Consider the following 22,787-nt stretch of genomic DNA (forward strand, 5'->3'; position numbering starts at 1 on the left):
GTAAAAGGTCAACAGGTCAAAGTGATATAAATAAAAGAGCAGAAAGAAAACAGAGGCGAGAGGCACAAAGTGAAAATACAGGTTGACACAGAGTTCTGCGATCCACCCGCATCCCTAACCTTCACTGCGTTATGATGATAGTTATCACTGTTATTTTGAAGTGGAAAGTGTAAATAAACAATCTGTATTAAAAACATAAAAGTGTCTCGTATTCATTTTAACACGAAATAAAGCTTTGTTTATACAACCAAGATGATCATAGCCATCCATATATGTAACACTAGCGCTCAACTAATTGGTGATTTTAATGTCTATTAATTGACTTTGTTTCTTGATCTATACTGGTAATAACATGCATAGTTTCCCTATATTTCATTCTCTTACACAGACTGTTACGTTTCCAACTCGCCTCCCAGATTGTGACTATCAGAAAGCCTTACTTCTTGATCTATTCCTGACTACAGTACCCCAAAATTGTGTGACAAATGCTTATACCTCACTCTTAAATGCTGATTACTTTATGATAGTGGTAGACATCACCCTTAACTCGACTCTAAGCTGAGGAGCCATTGCTCAAAAGGACAACATACTTCAAAAAGTTTGATTGAAAAGTCATTAGAAATGTCTCAGAAAAGACTTTTTGATCTAATAGGTCCCACTTTGTCAATTGAGCTTCAACCCCTGTCCTATCACTGCAGTGTTGCGTCTCTGTGTTCGTTTTATAAATATTTTAATGAAATATGCTCTGATGGACTCGTTGCACTTGTGCCCCTCTATGTACATATCCCGACAAATCCGCTTAGCAACAAAATCTCACCCCTTCACTGTTGAGGTCCCCAAATGCCAGAAAGCTTTCTACTCTAATAGTTTCTTCCCTCGAACATCTAGACTTTGGAATGTCCTTCCTGCTACCTGCTTCCCTGACTGTACTGATATACAGAATTTTAAATGTAACGTAAACCAACATCTTGTTAATCTTTCCTAGGCATGGTCACAAATAGTATCCCCTTATATCCAAGTGGCGATATGCCTTGTTAGGGATGAACATGAGTTAAAAAAAAAAAAAAAAAAGTGTATATATATATATATATATCTTTTCTATTTCTGTTGAAAAGTATGCAAATAAGGCAACTGAATGGGTCAAAGCAGCCATTAAAACAAGTTTCCACGTGGAAGTTCTAAAGCAAGCCCCATTCTCGTCAATAGTTCATTTCAATCTGTGCAGCAGAAAAGCAGCATGCATTCGACTGATTCATCTGTCATAAATCAAGTACAAATAGGCAAAGTCAATGATATTAGTTTTAACTATGTTTTTCTCCACTGTCCCAGGGACTTTTAAACAGTGATCAATAATTTTCTATTGAAAAAAAGTAGAAACATAAAATAAATGAATAAAATAAAACGATTTTCTTTTTTTTTTCTTTTTTAATGAATGAATACAAGTTTGTTGTAAATATTCGTACCTGTCTCGGCTTCTACTCTCTTCACTTGCAGATATCAACATACACAAATTTATACAATACCTTTTCTGTACTAGACATATGACACACATTACATAGAATGTCAGACAATCAACAATTTAAAGAATTACGCAATTTTTGTTTTTTCTATTATCATGTTGTTGAAATCAGTTGTTTGTTTGAATCCGGAAGAACACAAAATAGAAAACAACATTAAAATATATATATATATATATATATATATATATATATATATATATATATAATTGAAATATAAAATATAAATGACTTTTTTATGGTTTATGATTTGGAATGAAAATGTTACTTGTTTCATGATTTATATCCATATTTAAAATATTTTTTCTCTCATTTTTTGTTGTTGTCTTCCCAAAAAGTTTTTAGCCTTTTGCAGTATTCACTTATATTTGCTTGGATTTTGTTCTTCGTTATCTTGTATGCGACATTGTTTTCTGGATTGACTACAGATATTTCCAAAGTAAACTCTGATGGTCAACTTTTAATATTTTTTTTCTTGTGCCAAATATTTTAACATTTGTATAGGATTGTGTATATATGTGTGTGTGTATATATATATATATATATATATATATATATATATATATACACACACACACAATGTTATTTTGGTAAAATATGGTTTTTAAATTATATTTCACTCTTTGTGTATACCAATCCTTTTTGTTTAGAAGCTCAGTGTATATTAAATATAACAGAGCATATATAAAAGAATAGCAGTATAATTACATTTCCAAGATCCAAATCTTTATTTTTCATACAAAACAGATTAACCAGCATGTTAAAATTTCGGCTATCTAAGCAAAGAATTTCTAATTTTTCTGAAGAGTTCATGCACGAAAAGAGACGGAATTGAGATAATAACCATTTGTTCCTTCCTGCATAATGAAATGGATCTGTAAAAAATGTACTAAAATTTTAACACACTGGAGGAGCTGTTTTGCATGAAAAATAAATATTTGGATCTTGGAATGAAACTATACTGTTATTCTTATATATATATATATATATATATATATATATATATCCTTGAAAGAATTTTTCATTATAAACAAGTGATGATCATAATAAAACTAGCATAAATTCTTGGAAGCAAACTAATGCAGTTACTGTTTTCCATTGAAGAATTTGGGATTAAGTTTGTTTTTTTCATATGTAGTTTTAAAGGTTGAAAAATTTCTAAGACTGTGTGTGTGTGTATATATTAAACGATGAATAATAGAAGTTACATATAACTTTATTATAACATCAGAACAATAAGGAAAAGTAAAAGAGAGAAAGAAGAAAAACGAAACCTCTATAGGCCATGACAATTCGAAGCTGTTTTTAATCATGAGAGGAGAAGAGCCAAAATTATACAAAATGTAAATATAGATAGAACGAGTTGAATAACATTTAGATTGGAAATGAGAATGGCTAAGAAATTAAGAAATATTAAATGTAGTTATAAAATAAAAAGGTAATGATCTTTGAAAAAGGAAATTGATGAAAAATATTAAAATTATAAATAATATACCTACGAGGAAGGATGAGAAGAGGAAGAGGGAATATGAGAATAAAAATAGAAGGGTAGTATATATGTAAGTAATCATGAAAGATAAAAGAAAATAGGGGTAACTATGAAGTAATGGGATTAAGTAAAGAAGAGCAAACAGTAAAAGATAGTGAAGAGAAAGGAGAAAGTGTAAATATTATTCGAATGATCGATAGATAATGAAGGATTCAATGAAATTATATTGCGGCACTTTTAGGAGTAAAAATAATTCCTTTTTGAAATGGGCCATATTCTTCATTTAAGTTCTGAAACTTTTGTCGCAAGTAGTCCAAAATGAAGTAGTTATTATATTTTATATCCATAGCTTTGGAGTTTAGTCTATCATTTCCCTCATCATTAGTAAGGAGAACTTAATTCCTTACTTTCCGAAGGATATTTAACTTTTCAAGTCTTATGTTCTATACAAGAAAATGTCCAAGAAATTGTTTTTATAAGTTGCCCAATCTGGTTGGCTTCCAAACAAAACCAACAGGAAGATTTTAACTTATGTGGTGTAAAAAAAAAAAAATATATATATATTTTTTTAATATGTAATTTACAATGTCTATACATGATTTTTCTTAGAAGTTTTCTGTTTGGTAATATCTGGAATAAACATCTCAGAAATTTTGAACCAAAAATCTATGCATGCAAATATATGGTAAATTAACAGATAATTTTTTTTTCTTCCAAGAAACTACTTTCATTTAACATTCATGAAAAAACATAAAATTAATATTATAAATTTTATAGATTATAAAAAATTTTAAATATGTTCTAGAGGTAGGCTGTATGAGGGCCTATCGGGAAATCCAGGAGTGCAGGTTCATTTTGAATGCATTTTGGGATAAGGAATATGAATCAAAAAGAAATTTCAGCTAAAATCGACCCCCAAAAAATAAAAAACAAAAATTTGTAAATTCTCTTTCATTCATGAAAAAAAAAAAAAAAAAATTCAAATTAATATTGAATTATCTACAAATTTTATAGGTTATAAACAATTCTTTTTAAATATCTTAATCAAGTTTTCTAAAAAAAACACATTAAATTAATAAGATTACAGATTAGTAATTTTTCTCATTAATTTAATGTATTTTTAAATTCTTTGATTAATAAATTTGATGAAAATTTATTGTTTAGTTGATTTGGACTATTATTCATCTACATTTAATCTCACATTTTATATAACATAACATCCAGCCTTCTTTAGGTATATCTTGTTGAACTTTGAATATGTGTGGAATTTCAAACATTGTGAGAATAACATCCAAGATGAAAACAGTCCAAGTAATTAATCTTCATTTCAGAAATTTTGAAACATTGATCAACATTTACGAACATTTTATAAATTTATTAATTAATATTATGCAAGGAATTGTGTTTGAAACCTTTGACAATACAGTTTTGTAGCGAAATATATTGGATATGAGACAAGGTAAGCAAAATAGATGACAATATTGGAAGATTTCAAATCTTATAATATTGTCATTTATTTTATTTACTTTGTCTCATATCCCAAGTATTTTTCTACAAAACTGCATTGTCATAAATTTTAAATCTCTTTACACACTATGCACAAAGACTGCAACATCCTTCTCAAATTAATATTAATTTTATCTTTTCCTTTGCTGATATGTCAAACAAAAGGAAATTTCTCTGAAGAAAAAAGAAAAATATATACATGTTGCGGCTTTTTTTAATATTTTCGCACACTTACTTAAAAGTTTACGTTAGTAAACTAAAACAGTTCTTGAGTTGCCCTGGGTGAGATAAGTCCATATATTCTTTTAGTAAAAAATAGATATTATATACCCAGGATATGTTTCATTACCATAGTTGAAAATAAGCTCAATATTTAATATAGTAGATCAATCAGAGTCAAAATATATCCTAAAAATTCAGAACAATTATAAGTCCAAATATTTGAATCCAGTTTTGCAGAGAAATATTTAACAATATATATTCACAAACTATACAAATGGTTTTTCGTCCTTCCTTGTATAAGGAATTATTATTCATTTAAAAGCCTTTTTTTTTTTAAATAAATTTATTATAGCCTATGTATTTTTTAATTATTTTTATTCATAATACTGTAGTTTTCTGTTGATTCCCATATGAATAGACGTTTTTTTTTTTTTTTTTTAATTAATTGAGACATTTATATTTCCCGATGACTTTGCAGAATATTTGAGAATTCCTTTTTTATTCACCCCCCCCCCCACATAGAAAAGATGTTCGTGTGCAATTTTTTTTTTAAATTTATTTATTAAAGTTGACTGATACTGAAATCTGACTGTACAGGTTGGGGTAGCATAGACTGACTTTCCTTTTCTTGTTTTTGCTTTGTGCTGGGCACACAGCACCTTGTGATGAGATCACGTAGGACCTTATAAACTAAAGAGTCCGTACAGATGATGATGTGGGGAAAGATGACAGTCTGAATGCTTGAAACGGCAGTCACGCAAATGAGGCTGTTTATGTAAGAATCCAGTGTAATGAGGCTGCGAATCGATTCTGTGATGTACATGGGAATCACAGACAGGATGTATGTTACCAAAAGTAACAGGCACAGCCGAAAACTGTTTTGGCTTTGCTGTTCTTCGGTAATCCTCTGCTTTATAGTCTGGTGAAAGTCTTCTTCCAAGACCGGTTCTACCATTATCCGTGGTGGTGCCGATGATTTCTTTAACGGTTTTGTTGCTGAAGTTGATGGTTCTTCAATACTGCAAGGTATTTTGATGGCTGGCCCCATTGAGAACGAGGCATTTGACTGGGGCATCTCTTCTGCAGACTTGAACGAAGACATGCTACTGTGACTCTTTGGGTCTTCAAGCTGAGCCTGCAATGCTGTAATATCAACAGAAAACTTTCTGACATACTGATAACCCTGGGCTCGTCTCTGATGCTCTGTGTACCCGTTATCGCTTAGATCAATTTCACCAATATTGGAGATAGTGTGACGGCGCCTTCCAAACATTTGCATCAAGGCTATAGAATTTAACGCAAAGCTGTTTTTCTTCAGAGCGCCCTGTTCGCTTTTGGTACCTGGGGGGAAATTGTTGACTACTAGTTGCCCTTTTGACTCTTTCTGCTTGGCCTTTTGTTTCAGCTCTTTGTACTCGCTTCCTGACTCACTCGGAGTCAGTGTCGGCAGGGTGATCGAATGTTCAGAAATGGAGGTGAGTGATTCGGCAGACAGTTGGAAAGTGAGCTGGCTCATCCGTAACGCAAGAATGATCATGATTCCTATGAATAAGCATCCGATGGTAATGGTGAGCACGATGAGTTTCACAATGTACGATTCCCGATTGAGTAGATGATAAAGTGGTTGGTCACGATATGGTTTCTCGTATATCAGGGATATCAAACCATAAAGGCTAGCTAAGCCAATACCGAGCAACACAATGAGTGGCAATCCAACTACGACCAGGTATTTTGTCAACTTTTTGGTGTAGCTGTTGAAACAGAAGAGGAACCATAGCAGAAGGAGGCTGAGCACTCCACCAATCATAATAAGCAACATAAAGTAAAGACTGTGTGCTGAATCCTTGATTGCTAAAAATAAATCATTGTTGCTTTGGTACATGAGTAGACAGACAATTTCTAACGGTGACCACACAACGTTGAATAGGATACTGACAATAAGTAATGATGCAAGCAGAATATAATGAGCGTGTTTGAGTAACTGGCCGACGGTCAGGGCAGTGATGACCACGGTACTGCTGAGAAGACCCAGGATGGCTGTGATAGCGAGAATAAAAGCGGATAGAACCAGGGCATATGTTTGAATCATGGGCATCCCAAAACCAGCAAATTCATTTGCGGTCTGATTGAACGATTGAACCATTCCATATGTTATATCGGTAAGGCTAACATTAGGTGGGCTTGTTGAGTTCTCCATTTTGATTTCCTATCTCTTACCAGTATTAAATTTGAAAAGATGTCAAAGTTTGTGGAGTTTTTTTTTTAATCTGTCTTTGAGTTGGGCTGTTTTCTACGAGTATTGCTTACCATTTTTACTTTGAGTTTTTTTTCAAAACGACTGATCAACGTTCTGTTCCAGAAGGAATACATGCTTTGATTGATTTTTTTGTTTAATAACTTTTACAAATTTTTCTCTTTTTTTCTTTTAATATTTATAGGGCCAGTTTGTAGTTTTTTTTCTTTCTTTTGTTCAAAATCGATTTATTCTCTCTTTCATGTGGTTTTAGTCTTGCAACCTTTTTCAAGAAATTTCTCTGACATTCAGTGTTTTCTTTGTGAATTTATAAATCCCAATCGATGACTAGTTTGAAACTGATCTTCTCTGTTTAATCCCTAGCGTAAATCCATATGGATGTCATCTTCTGTCATCTCTGCTCTTAACCAGATAAGCAAATCCTTATCTGCTTATGACTCCTTCCCATCTTCATCGTCTGCAACAAAATAAAAAAAAAAACATTAAATTAACTCATTCAATAATAACGACACCTTACATAAAACAATTTAAAATATACAAACTACAATTCTGTACTATATTACAATACTCATTCAATTAATTAAACAAAAATATTAAAAAGAACAACTCCTCCGCCAAACTAATAATGAACAACATGTATTTATTTGTATATACCAGTTATGAAATGTTCCGGAATTTCAGAATTTAGCATTTGGGAAGAATCAAAAGCTTCAAATTGAAAGAGAAAATAAGTTGAAGAAATCCAAAGACTTGGAGGTCAAATAAACCTCCACTAAAATAACATTTCATCAACTATCACCAAATATGTATTAAAAAATTATGAAACAAAAATAAATTTCTACAAATCATTCTAGGAAAGTTTCACTTGATTTTCAATATTATATATTTTAAGATTTTTTTTTTTTTGAAAATTCTCACTTTAATCATTTATATATATATATATATATATATATATATATATATATATATATATATATATATATATATATATAATTATTTTTTAAAACAGTAAGCTATGGATATGCATGTTTCAGGGCCCTACCCCTCTTCAGCGTAGCTTGACTGTTACTAGGAATCGAACCCTAGACCTTATATATAGTCTGGCGTCTAATTTGTTATGCTATGAAGCCATAGACAATTTTACTATTTATTTTTATTTTACGTAAATTTGTTGTTGATGCATGTCTGTAGATTACTGTTTTACAAAATAATGAATAAATAAAATATTATTTGTTTACATCAAAATAAAAATAAGGGCGATTTTCTAAGAAACAAGATCTCCAAGGTGGAGGCGTTGTTAACCGTATTATTATCGTTTAAAAAATCAACAACAAATCTATGTAATATACATATATATATAATTTGTTTTTATTATTTATTTTATTTTTTATTTTAGATTATTCTTTATTTTAATTCCTTGTTTGAAGCTTGATAGATAAATATTGTCATTTCTTCAATTTTTATTTTTATCACCGATATATTATTATATAATCTATCCTATTAATCAACATTTTGAAGTACAAAAACTATCTTATTAAATGAAAAAAAAATTATTCTGTCAATATTTTCTATTTTCTCTGCAAATTTTCATCCCCTTATTTATATTTTTAATCTTATCTATTAGCAGAACTGCTTTTTTGTTAATCTTTATTTTATAGTGTATTTATTGAAATTTTATATATATATATAGAGAGAGAGAGAGAGTTCCAAATTAGGTTTTGTACATTGATTTCTAATCAAATCTATCTGAATTATATAAATTTCTTTTATTATTACTTTTTTGTCTCTCTCTCCACACACACACACACACACACACACACACACACACACACAAGTATTTGCTGTTTTTTTTTTAATTTTAATGTAATTTAAAATAAAGTTAAGATGCATACAGATTCAAGAATTTTGACTTTTTTAATATTTCAAGATAAAAACTTTGCAAAAATCAATTTTTCTGAAGATTATGATTTTTCAATCTATTTATCTATTCACATGAAATTGAGTTTTTTGTCACACTGGCATTGATATTAAAAGCCTACTTTTTCTATTTAAAAATTATAACAAACTTATTAATATACTCAGTCAGTGATATGCTAGCAACTTCATAAAGGTTAACTAATATACATATTCCTTTGAAAAACGAATATTCATTAAATATCAAATTTTTTTCATGGTTGCTTATTGGATCATTAGTTTCATTTAATTATTATGCTCAATTTTTAATGCTTATTTTCTACATTTTTGCATAATGGCATAGCATTTAGGATGAAAAAACATGCTCTTGTATGTATGTGCAAATATGCATTTCTACATTAAAGTGAGTTAAATTTTACCTTTTTCCTATCCATCTGATGCTGAAAGGATAACAACTAAGGCTGGAGCACTAAATGTTTTAGTTTTGATTCTATCTGATGGCACTCGAGTTATTCTTCTATTAACTTGTGAAATTGTATATATTGGGTACAATATAATATTCAATAGAGTATTGGCTCTATAATAATAAATACAAAATATTTAAGCATCTGGGTTATACTGGGGGGGCACTACTATATATTAGATACAACATACTAATAAATATGCAATCTGCATAAATTAAAAATCTTTCGTATTTTATGACTGGGCAATGTCGGGTAGCCTGTTAATATATGTGTGTGGAATTGCGTTGACTAAACGATTGTCAATTTTTGGTCTACAAACTTGAAACTTGATATATAGGATTTAGACTGGTGGAACAAATTTGATTTGTTTTTTTTTCCACCTGTAAAAATAGCTGCTCAAAATTTAAAAAAAAAAACGTGTGTCTTCTACACATGCGCAAATATACAATTATATCAATTTGTTTTTATAAATATACGGACTAAACTCAGATTGTAACAAATAATGCTGGAGAGCTACATGTTTTAGTTTTGATTCTAACTGATGGTACCCAAGTCATATTTTTTTTTTACGTTTAAAATCACTAGTTACAATATAATAATCAACCAAGAATTGGTTCTGTAGTTATAAATATGAAATCTGCATAAATTAAAATATATTACGACTGAGCTATGCTAGGCGGCCATTACTATTTATTGGGTGCAATATAATAATTAATAAATTGACTCTTTAATAATAAATACAGAATCTGCATAAATTAAAATATTATATTTAAGCATATATTATGACCGGCAATGCCGAGCAGCCTGCTGGTGTAATCTATTTTTACTGTTTTCATTACACAAATATATTATTGATTATTTTGACCTATTTTAACCCTGACCCCTTTCTATCTACATAGTATTAACTAATCTTTGGATGTGTATGTGATTTATTCATGATTTGTCAACAGATATATTTCAAATGGTTGCATTGAAAATGTGCTAAATGACAAGATGATCATTTCGTTGTAATGACTCATTTAATAGCACTGGATTTTTGCCATTAGGTACCTCTCTTTTCTTTTCATGAAATAATTAATGATAACCCTGTCCAGTGTAACCGGATCATGAAGTAATGCAACCACCCCTCCTACTTGTGCGGATCCCAATGAGCACCTTTTTATAGATAAGTTTATCGTAACCTTTGTCAAGGTTGATAATGGATGCAATAACTTTTTTCTGTGAACACTTTAGTATCCAAGTTAATCATATTGCAAATAAGTCAATAATAGTTATCACTGGATTGTTTCTTGGGTCGACTCACGCACTCCCTTCATATGAATTAGTTGACTTTATTGTTGGCATTGGTTCCCTCGATGTCTTTCTGGTTAGAATTCTTTCTAGGAAGACATTGTATAGTTACAGGAGAGATCAAAGTTGTCAGCATGGTAAGTAGAAATGTTTCTGTGAAACAAACAGGAATTTGAACTTTGTAGTTGTCAGTCTGTGTTATTAACAACTGCGCCACCATTACCTCTGAAATGATAATGGTCAAAGCAAATACTTTTTTTCTTTGGCTTTGTTATAAAGGAAAAACCGGCATCCCTATAACACTAGATGATTAAAGACGACAACAACTGAAAGAAAGCTAGAAAAGGAAGAGAGTTTAACAAAGACGAGGGTTGGAGGGGGGGGGGGGTAAAGACGAAAGAAAGTAACTCCACACGTTTATCCGCGAAACGATCTTTCAACCATACTCACCTATATATATGATGATGATGATGATTGCAACGTCTTGTCAGACGAGTGCCACTCCCTCAGACACTTAAAGTCCATGAGCCCAAAAATGACTTCCATCGCCACAGGACCATTTTAATAGACAAATGCTTGAGGGAGTATCTATACACAGATGATGTTACAGAGTCTTAGCTTTGTACGACAACTAAGTCTCTCTCTCGCAAGCAAGAGCAAGATAGCCAGCAACAAGTTAAACTGCAGACCAGCTTAATGCGGGTACTGGTCTCTCGCTTTATGGTTTTTTAAATCAGAGATTTGCTTCTCCTAGAAAGATTGCCTTCACCATGGCTTATGGGAGCCCTCTTTACTCCCAACACACACATACATACACACAAACACACACGGTGCTAGTTGGCCGTTGACCCCGAAAAAAGATTCATTCGCCCTTTGGAAGGTCTTGTTTTTAATGCTTCAGGGAGACTAGCGACCCTCCTCACCAAACAAGTCTGGTGGAGGACCCAGTTTATACGTAGTAGCAGGCCGCCCAGCATTACCCAGTTGTAAAATACGATGAAATATATTTTGATTAATGCAGATTTTGTATTTAGTATTATATTATATTGATAGGGTTGATATGCTATATATCAACAAAACTATATAGCATAATTACGTTGACACACTGGTCCACATTAGATCACCAAAGTTAAGCAATGTTGAGCTTGGTCAGTACTAGATGGGTGGCCATTTGGGAATACCGGGCGTTGTATGTCATCAACACCTTCCTGCAAAAACTTCAAAAACCTAACATCGTCATGCCACACCCTGACCAAGATATACAAGCAGTTGGGGAGCATTCCCATGAAACTCCCTCCTTTGGAGGAAGCCAGTTCAACGTACCTAGAGTGAATGCTGGTTCAGTATTGGGTTCATTAAACAGACAAACCAAACCTTCCTGAGTTATAAGGATGAATGTGGTGTAATTGATACTGACTCGGACTGGCAAGCTTAGTTCAAATTGTTTTCACTTACAAGCACTCATACCGTTAAAAAGAGTATGGATATCATTCTTGAGGGTTCAAAATGCAATTCTATTATACAGATTGAGTCATGAGAAACGGATGTTTTTAGAATGCTCCTTGAGTAAGGAATATTCCATAATGGCATAGTTTAGTAAATGTTTTTATGTACATTATAAAATTTTTGTTGAAATATTCGCAGAGATTTGTTTTCCTTAAAAACATCCGTTTCCCGTGACTCACCCTGTACTTTATGATTTAATCAATTGCACAAAATTGATATTCCATAAAAGCAAAGCAAATTTTGATTTAAAAAAAAATGTTCATCAGAGAAATTGAAAAAAAAAACGCTTGCTTACCCCGACTACTTGTTGCCGTAATAAATCTGGTTTTCTTTTGTTATCAACATGATGGTCAATCGATTTGATGTTTATGATGAATGAGATGAGAATTGTTGCTGCATACGTGACCACATATTGTGGCACTCGTTTATTTGGATTTATTTGTTCATCAGTCTTTGGACACCCTCATTCTTTCCCCACAGTTCAATTAATGAGCAGTAAATTTGTAATATTTCTACTAAAAGCCGAATCTTGCATGAGCTAAGTTTGAAATAGTTTATATTGGCAAGTCTGCCTAAAAATATTTTTCTTTTTTTTATAAATTTTCTTTTTGTTAAAAAACGGTGTTATCACTGTGGAAGAAATCAGTTTTTTTTTTGTTAAGAAAACATAATCACTGTGAAAGAAATAAAACTTGAAGGAAGTTGATCATCTTGAAATCTAAGCGACGAGGGAGTTTATCTTTTATTTTTAAATATTTAAATATTTGTATGTGCATAAAAGTTATCGATGGATACCACATTTCTAGCTGAGAACTATCGTAAGCATGGCTAAACTTTTTTGGCAAGCATTTTTTATTTATAGGTGGGTATCCCAAAAGTAACGTGTTCTATTTTTTATTCTATTCAAATAGATCAAAGTGGATTACATTGTTATGATGGCTGAACTTATGCATTCATTATCTAAAAGTCTCATCCCTCTGTTGTAGATATTGACGGTGTGAGACTCTAAGAAAACAATCCCTTAGCATCAGAAAAAGGAATGTATTCCTGGCAAAGGTGCATTGAAAATGGTGGCGATTATGTAGAAAAATAAATTCTGGTTGTTCATTTTAATGGCACCACTCCCATCTTGGTAGCTATTTTGACTTTTTGAGTTAAAAAAAAATAGGAGGCTTTACTTTTGGAACAACTCTTGTATTGTTTTTGATAAGAATGTTACAATGATTTGTTACTTATACTATCCAATGACATCGAGAGGTGATATCGAAATTATAGTCTGAATATTGGCTGTAAAGTTACAGTTGCCATAAAGAACGATTGGGATGGTGAGTGTAATAAAATATTTTGGCTTTTAAACATGAACACACAAACATTACCTAGTTTACTCATTTTATAACAAAAAACATTACCTAGTTTACTCATTTTATAACAAAAAATCAAAGTATACTAAATAAGAGAAGAATCCAGGTTGTTCTCGATAGTCGTACATCAAAACAATATGATATAAATATAGGTGTACCTCAGTGGTCGATCCTTGGACCTTTATTATTCCTGATATTCATAATGACCTCTCTGATAACATTGTCTCTGATATGGGTATACTTGCTGACGACACCACACTATAACAGAGATGAGGGGAAAACAAATGAACATGTACCCAAGGTAATGGCAGAAACACTAGTGGAAGACCTTAAAGTTGTAGTGAAATAGGGACAAAAATGGATGGTCACATTCAATGCTGCCAAGCCTAAGCTTCTTTCCTTTAATAACTACAAGAAACCTGCTCAACCACTTATAGCCATGACTAATAATACATTACTAGAAAGTACTTTGTTTAAATTCCTTGGCTTAACGTTCACAAGGAACATCAGTTGGAACAGATACATTGAGGCTATTGCCAAGTCTGCAACAAAGAAGATGGGCTCTCACTACCGTGCTAGAAAGTTACTTAAGCTTGAAAGTATCCTGTACCTCTACAAGGCCACCATTCCCCCATGTATGAAGTATTGTTGTCACATTTGGGCTGGTGCATCTGCTACTAGTCTCTCACTCTTAGACACGGTTCAAAAGAGAGTCGCCAACCTAATAGGTCCCACACTATCAGCTAGGTTCCAACCTCTGTCCCATCAACAAAATGTATCTCTTTCCCTATTTTACAAGTATTTTAATGGTAGGTGCTTCAAAGAACTACATGCCCTTATCTCCCGTCGACGTAAATACTCCTGACAAACCTGACAAGCAGCAAAATCCCACCCCTACACAGTAAAAATCCCTAGATGTAAAAAAGCCTTCTACTCTAATAGTTTCTTCCCTAGGACTGCTAGACTTTGGAATTCCCTTCCGGGCTCCTGCTTCCCTGACTGTACTGAGATGCAGAAGTTCAAGTGTAATGTAAATAGACATCTTGCTGCTCAATTCCCTACATAGTACCCCTACAAATTATGTTCCAGATGGTAGCCCCCTTCATCAAAGTGACACTGTGCCTTGTTTGTGAAAATGCAATAAAAACATTTTTTTTTAAATAAATGTTTGTAGAGATGACTGATATACCAAAGGAAGTAATTTAAACAAAGTCGTCTTCTTGAAGGTACATTAATTCTTATCAAGTACCTAATCTTTTGTTGCCTATATTTTTTTTATATTAAAACAAAAAGTATGCCAAGAAGCTGATGAATTGATTGTTTTAATTTTCTTTGGCAAGTTCTTGTGCATAACTTCCGATTTATATTGATATCTGCGGGAAAGCTGCCATATTGGAATTCAAGGTCATTGATTAGGTAAATCTAAACAAAAATCTATGTTAGCTTTTTTTTTTCACTCAAAATTGCTTTGTGCCAAAAAAAAAAACGTTTTTGTTGTTTTCTCTTCAATTGATGATCTGCACATGCTTTTGTTGTAAAGAAACGTTGGTAATCTACGTATTATTTGTGATGAATTCTTCTCAACAGGAAAATGAATGAGATCAGGCGTTTTTCCATTCTTTTCTTGTCTGCTCTAACAATTTCTAAGAACTTAAATAGCAAATGTTTCTAAGACTTTTAAAAATATAGGCATAAGCTTTATCTATGCCAGCAATATATTCTTATATATATATATATAATTCCTGGTTAATATTTTTCAGATCTGAAACAACCAATAAATTTTAACAAGGTTCATACAAAAGTGCTTATACTAAAATAGGGCAGCACATATACTTTTTATTTCTTTTACATAAGCATTTATATGTTTCTACACATTCATGAGCATGTTTTGGCCAGCCAGTTACAAGTAACTAGAGACCTGTTCAGGCGATGCTACTTTTACAAAAGTAGTTGGCTGGCCAAAACATATTCATGAATGTGTAGTGACATGTAAATGCTTATGTAAAACAAATAAAATGTATGTGCATATATATTTCTGTGGAAATATTTTTTATTCGCTTATATTTCCTTTTTATATATACCAATCCTTATTTAAGAAGCTCAATGTAATTACTGAGTATATAATGAATAAATGACAAAAGTCTATATTCAAATTTAATTTACTCCTATTACTATATATATACTAGCAAAGTACCCGTCGTTGACTGGGTTGAAAAACAGCCTACAGAAAATGGATTTATGATTTACTATTATATATATATATATATATATATATATATATATATATATATATATAATAGCAAAATTAGCAAGATAAAAGATTTAAAAAAAAAACTTTTCAAATTCGAAAGGGCATAAATATAAATATAGAGGTATATATTTATAGAACAACAACCTTTCCAGATTTAAAAGGCTCGATATCAATGATAGAGCCTAATATAAGTAAAAAAAAGTCCAGAGATTGTAGAATTAAATTTCCAGTATTTTATTCAAAACAAGGACTACGAAATAAAGTTAATTTTGTATTCCTTGTTTCGAATAAAATATTGTACATTAAATTCTACAATGTCTTGACATTTTCTACTTATATATATGGTTATGTCGACTCAGTTTCAAGTGTGACCATTCTTCAGAGATTTTTTTAGGTTTTATGCCTTAGTGTATCAAAGACAGTATACACAGCAAAAGAATCGGAAACTTTGAAAGGTACATGTGACTTTCTTTACAGTGGAATAGAGCTTGCACCTCACGCAATACACTTTACAAATGAGGTACAGAGAGTCCTATGGCACTTTGAATGAGATAATTGATCTATACCAGACTCTGAGGTTTTTAGTCAAAGTTTACTTTCTTTTAGATAGGTTGCTTTCATACAGCCCAGAAGCCATATCTGCACTGTTATCTTTGAACTGATCACAGCAAGTCCAGTTATGGTGACCATCAACAGAGAGTTTTGTCAGAATTTTCTTTCTCCTAAACAAACTACCTTTACTTTCTCCTAGATGAACTACCTTTATCTTAAAAGCCCATTCATTCCATATATATATAGTCATCCGCATACAGTACATCAGTACGGCTAGACAGTACATTATATACCATACTGTATTTTGCTAGGAATTTTTAATGTTGTATCCCAGGGTTCTACTGTAATAAGATATATAGTATATAATCAAATAACATTATACCGTAATCAGGGACCGGAAAAACATTGTATTTCTCATTGTAACCTGAAAAAAACGTATCCTAGTGCCACTGTATACTGGGGTCCTACTGTAATATTTTTTACCAAATTTTTTATTTATTAAAATTCGGTTATGTTTATATAACAATAAAATGAAAGTCAGCATTAATTGACTGAGTTAATTAAGCTTCATTTTTCTTATTAAAACTGACAATAATAAAGCTTAATTGAACTTAATCAAGCATAATATTTTTTCAAAAATCAAGACAAGAAAATATAAAATAAGATCATATGATGAAATACATCACATGATCTTATTTTATATTTTCTTGTCTTGATTTTTGAAAATATATCATATACATATATATATATATATATATATATATATATATATATATATACACACACTAGCGGCCAAAAATCTGGGACAGTTTTTTTTTTTTTTTTTTTTTCAATTTCTCCAGAACATTTGGGGGGGGGGATTACAACTAAACTTACACACATTTAACATATCTCTTATGTTGATACACTGTATTAATTACACTTCATTATAAAGGATACAAAAATAGTTATGAGCATTTCAATTTTTGGGGGGAAATTAGAGTGGCCAAAACCGTGGGACAAAGAAAATAAATTTAAAAATAATAACATGGAAACATCAAAATACCAAAATTAGTGAACACACATTTAATATCTAGTGAACAAGCCTTTATTTTCTATAACTGCAAAATTTTTCTTCTGCTGCAAAATTGAATGAGATGGCAGCATTCATCATGTGAAACTTTCACCCATTCTTCTTTAAGTTGTAGTCACAAATCTTCAGTATTGGTAGAGTTTCCTGCACTCACACGGTTAACCAAAGTAGACCATAGGTTTTCAATGGGGCTTAGGTCCGGACTTTTAGGAGACCAATCCAAAATATCCACATTTTGCTCGTTCAAAAATTCCATTAGATGCTTAGCCTTGTGGCAGGGGGCATTATCCTGCATGAAAATAGGTTTTTCATGCTCAGAAGTGTTTAGACGGACCAGATCAGTCATTCCTCCCCAAGAAAGCATTCCAAACATCATTACGCTAACCTCACCAAACTTAACCATTTTCTTTTTATTAAATCTTTCGCCAGCAAGCCTCCTTGTAAATTTCTGCCAGCCATATTCATATATATTACACTTACTTTCATCAGAAAAAATATATTTCGCCACTGATCATCTGTCCACAGTAAGTGCTCTTGAGCAAAGCTTAATCTGAGTTTCTTGTTCTTGTTTATCAACGGTTTCTTAGCTGGTGATCTCGCAAGCAGACTAATTTCATTCAGGTGTCTTGATACTGTTTTACAAGACGCTTTGGTGTCATGATAGGCATGTAGTTCACAAGAAATGCTGGCAGCTGTCTGAAACCTATGGTTCAGTGACATCTTCTTAATCAATCGATTTTGTCTAGGAGAAGTTATTTGAGATCTGCCATTTTTCTTCAGTGGTAGAATTTTCCCAGTATTTTTGAAATCCTTTATAACTCTCCCAATGGTGCTTTTCGACAGCTTCAAATCATCAGCTATCTTCCGTATTTAATAGTTTTCCCCATGAAGTTTAATAATTGATTTTTTGACGGAAGCATCAATTTCAGGTGTCATAATGATGGTGGAACCGGCTGCAATGACTACAAAGTGACATAATCGACTTATTTGTCATTTTTGTACTTAAAAAGTGGAAAAACTGACTACATAGTTCACAACAAATTATTTTCTTTGCTTTGTCCCACGGTTTTGGTCACTTTAATTTCCACCCCAAAAAATTGAAATGCTCATAACTTTTTTTCTATCCTTTATAATGAAGTGTAATTAATATAGTGTATCAACAGAAGAGATATGTTAAATGTGTGTAAGTTTAGTTGTAATCCCCTCCCCCCGAATATTTTGGAGAAGTCAAAAAAAAACTAAACGGTCCCAGATTTTTGGCTGCTAGTGTATATGTATATACATATATATATATGTATATGTATGTAAAATAAAAATCTTTATTGAAAACCTATTCAAATTTAAAAAAAATGATCTTTATAAACCTATGAGGAAGATATACAAAATTTTAATTATTTGACAAGGATAAAACAGATAAAACAAGAAAAACCTTACTCCATGTACTTCTGAAGAATGCAATTCTCATCAGAGGAAGAGGTTTGCAAAATATACGATAAATTTTGCAGGTTAATGCATCACAAGAAACAAATGTGAAATTTATCATGTTTCAAAAAAGTTATTTAACAGTTTATAGGGATTCAAAGATATGATAAAAGTCCAGTGGGAAAGACGGTAAAATCCAGAACAGGAAAAATTGGAAATGGGTCTGTTGAAAATCCCTTGGTAATCCATAAGAAAACAGAAATATAAATATAAATGTCCAGGGAAAAATGGAGCTTCAAGAAAAACCATCAGATCATGGAGTAGTGAAGATATGCAACATTTTTTTTAATATATATTCGCAGGTCATCATTGGCTAGTGATCAAATGCACATAAATTTGATATTTTAATTTATTCAGATTTCATATTTATTATTATAGAGCTACTTTGCTAAGGATTATTATATTGTACCCAATATATAGTAATGATATCAAGAGTTTAAAAAAATGACTTCAATGCCATCAGTTAGAATGAAAACTAAAACATTTTGCTCACTAACAGTATTTTTTACTATCTGAACTAACGACACATGCATATCAAAACTTGACAGATTAACGCAGTTAAACATATAAATGTATATTTGTACATGCATAGAGTCTACACATTACATTGAACTACAGCTGCCAAGTTCTAATTTTTCAATTTTTACCTCCTAACAGCTATTTTCCCAGCTAAAAACCAAACCAGTTTTCTTCCCTCAGTCTAAATATCCCATATATTAAGTTTCAGATCTGTAAACCAAAAATTGACAGAGTAGTTTTGTAGAGACCATTTCACAAAGAGACAAGGTCACTTTCATTATATATATATATATATATATATATATATATATATACGTTTTTGAGCACTTTCTTCAGTTTTTATTAATTACCATCTCTACTAAATATATATATATATATATATATATATCCACACACGGTAACCCTCTAGAATATCAGGGAGGCTAATAGGTACTACATCTTGTTCAAGGGTAACATAGAACTATACAAGACATAGGCATTTATTCTCTTGAGGTATTAGACATCCCCACAAACAATATATACTAGTATGTTAAAAAACGTATATATATATATATATATATATATATATATATATATATATATATATATATTCTTGTATTAAAAATTCCTCTTGAGTGATTCTTGTTAAAAGAGCACTACACACACACACACACACACACACACACACAAGAAGTATATCCATCCCAGTATATATAAAATTAATTCCCTAAACAAAATAATTTGTAGCATTTCTATGTCCCTTTACAAAGATTCAAATGAAAAAATAATTAAGCTGTTCTAATTTTGATAAAAATCCATTACATGATGTTGATGGTCCCACATGTCTAAAATTTAAGGTGCCTTATGAAGAAATTGAAATTCAAGGAATTTTACATAATTACTATCAAATAAATAAAAATCATATTTAATACAAACTTGAAATAAATTTTTAAATGGGAGGTTATGTCTATATTATGCCCCTTTTAAATAAAAAAAAAAAAAGAATTAAATTTGAGGATTACCTATTGATATCTGTTAGTGACAAAATATGTTGTTTCAATGAAATGACACAAACATGTCAGTATTAAAGTACCAATTTAGGATGGTTTTCTTGTGATCGGACTGAGGAATAGTTCAGTCTGAGAAGGCCCACCCTCTTACGCTTTGCTTTCTCTTTAAGAAGTTTCTTGATAATAGGGCTGCTCAGGCATTATTTGTGGGCTAAAGTCTATTTCACCTAGTATATTGGCTTTTCAAAACCTGACCTTGTGTCTAACATCCTGCAGAGGAGGTAAAAAAAATTGTACTCACACTTTGTTATTACCGTTGTTTGGATAATAATGGTTATCAATTTGAAAATTTGCAAACATAATTCTTCAATTACATTTGTCTTCTGCATTCAATGCTATTCCGTTTCACTCGATGTTTATAAAGGTTTTATTGCCATGTGAAGTGTGAGTACATGAGTCAATTTATTTAGACACCTTGTATTTTACTATTAAAGAATCAGTCTTTTATTATTTAGTAACGAGGGGTACCCGGCGTTGCCCGGGTGTTTGTAGGTGTGTGTGAAAAAAAAAACAGGTGCCCGTGAAAAAAAAAGCCTTGACGACGCGCAGTTGGAAAATAGTAAAGTGTGAAAAAAAACAGGTGCACGTTTTTGATTGATGTAACGGCGATAGGTATTCAGCAGTTAGCATTTTGTGCGGGACAGTTTTTAATGAGGTCAATAAATCGGTTTGTTTGTTTTTAAAAACCCGCTCCCCCGTCTGATATGATGAAGTCGACATTGACCAAACATTCACTGGCTCTTGGCCTGTGATTAGAGTCGAGTTTCGCTTTTTGTTTATACCGAAAACCGAATGTAACGCGTGCTGATGCGGTAAATGTGGAATAATTAACGTTTGAAAGTCAATAAAGTTTAATAGACAGGTGAGCTCCGTGGTTAAGTGTGAGATATTACAATTTATAGATGATATAAAAAGTTTTAAGAAGTTGTGAACCGAGCGAGCGCTTCTCTGAAAGAAGCCTTTTGTGGACATCGAGGAAAAGCGTACATACATACATACATACATACATACATACATACATACATACATTTTCGCTTTTATATATATAGATAGAAGATGTTTGTATATTTTGGAGATGAGGATTGATTATTATTTTTTGTGTTGACTTTTGCTCTCATCATGGTTGTTTTTCCACAATGTTTTAGTCAATATAACAACGTTGGGGGAAAAAAAAAAAAAAAAAATTTTTTTTGCAACATTCACCAATAACATACAGTGTGAATGCACTTGAAGACGGTCGGAGGTTACATCGGCCGAAACGTTGTGAGAAAAACAACCAAGATGGGAACAATAGTTCAAACAATTCAAATAATACAGTTTTTTTATTAGTTGTGCATTCATTTTCTATGTTAGCATTTTTACATTATAAATGCGATTCTTTGAATTGGTCCATTTAATAGAATACTTTGGCCTATTCTGTCTCTTGGAATTATTTCTGCAATTTAAAATCTACTCTTTAAGTATTTTTATTCCCTAATTCAATGGGGTTGACTTGTAATTATCATTCCTGCCATTTCCACCATGCTTTCGCCTCTTTATTTCAAATGTTATTCTTAAGAAGTTCATCTTATCAACCCAATCCCCGCCTCCTCATCCAAATGTCATGTGCTCTTTTTGCCGTCTACCAATTTCCCCCTGAAGAGGCATTTTCACTTCTGCCCACCAGTATTACCCAACTGACAGGCTAACGATTCAACACGTTTTTCTCACTAATTGACATTTTCTATTTCCGGCTGTTTCATTCAATCATCTCCATTCAGATGCGTTCGTGATTCCTATTTACTTGTCTCCCCATAAGAGCGGAGTTAGACACAAGGTTGGTTTGTGTGGAATCTACAAATTCCCAAAAATTCTTTTGGATTGAGATATAAATGTAACTGCCAACAAAATCACACCCCCTTCACTGTTGGGGTCCCTAAATACCAGAAAGTTTTCTACTCTCATATCTTCTTCCCTCGAACAGCAAAACCTTGGAATTTCATTCTTGCTACCTGCTTCTCTGACTGTACTGATATGCAGAAGTTTAAATGTAATGTAAACCAACATCTGTTAATCTTTCCTAGGCATAGTCGCCTCTTACGTCCAAGTAGCAATATGCCTTATTAGGGGTGAACATGAGTGAAAATTAAAAAAAAAAAAGTGTACATCTATCTCTCCTCTATCAAGTTTCATAGTAAACTCAATTCTAAAGCCTTGCTAAAATAATTAGTTTTATAGGAGGAGAGGTGCTTAAACAACACGTTCTCTAACTGCCTCTCGTGGAGAGTATGTTTTATAATATAAATTGTCTGAGACAGCTGTAGTAATTTAAAAAATAATTTGTAGCAAAGCACGTTGCC

At 31.8% G+C, this 22,787-nt stretch overlaps 2 protein-coding genes across 4 annotated transcripts in view; one reads left to right on the forward strand and one right to left on the reverse strand.

The window, feature by feature from the left end:
- Window positions 1-22,787, forward strand: part of LOC145260356 (arginine--tRNA ligase, cytoplasmic-like) — a 445,287-nt gene that overhangs the window by 190,983 nt on the left and 231,517 nt on the right. The gene's annotated exons all lie outside the window — the stretch shown is intronic.
- LOC145260364 (uncharacterized) overlaps window positions 5,156-22,787 on the reverse strand; it is a 97,731-nt gene continuing 80,099 nt past the window's right edge. For all 3 annotated transcript variants that reach the window (XM_080118303.1, XM_080118312.1, XM_080118321.1), the window contains exon 2: window positions 5,156-7,445. In XM_080118303.1, the coding sequence (XP_079974429.1) occupies window positions 5,297-6,931 (1,635 nt within the window). In that variant the 5' untranslated portion in view covers window positions 6,932-7,445 and the 3' untranslated portion in view covers window positions 5,156-5,296. The remainder of the gene's footprint in view (window positions 7,446-22,787) is intronic.

The sequence above is a fragment of the Euprymna scolopes genome, chromosome 3, assembly GCF_053919585.1.
Source record: "Euprymna scolopes isolate OS-2025 chromosome 3, ASM5391958v1, whole genome shotgun sequence".
NCBI classification, from domain to species: Eukaryota; Metazoa; Mollusca; class Cephalopoda; order Sepiida; family Sepiolidae; genus Euprymna; species Euprymna scolopes.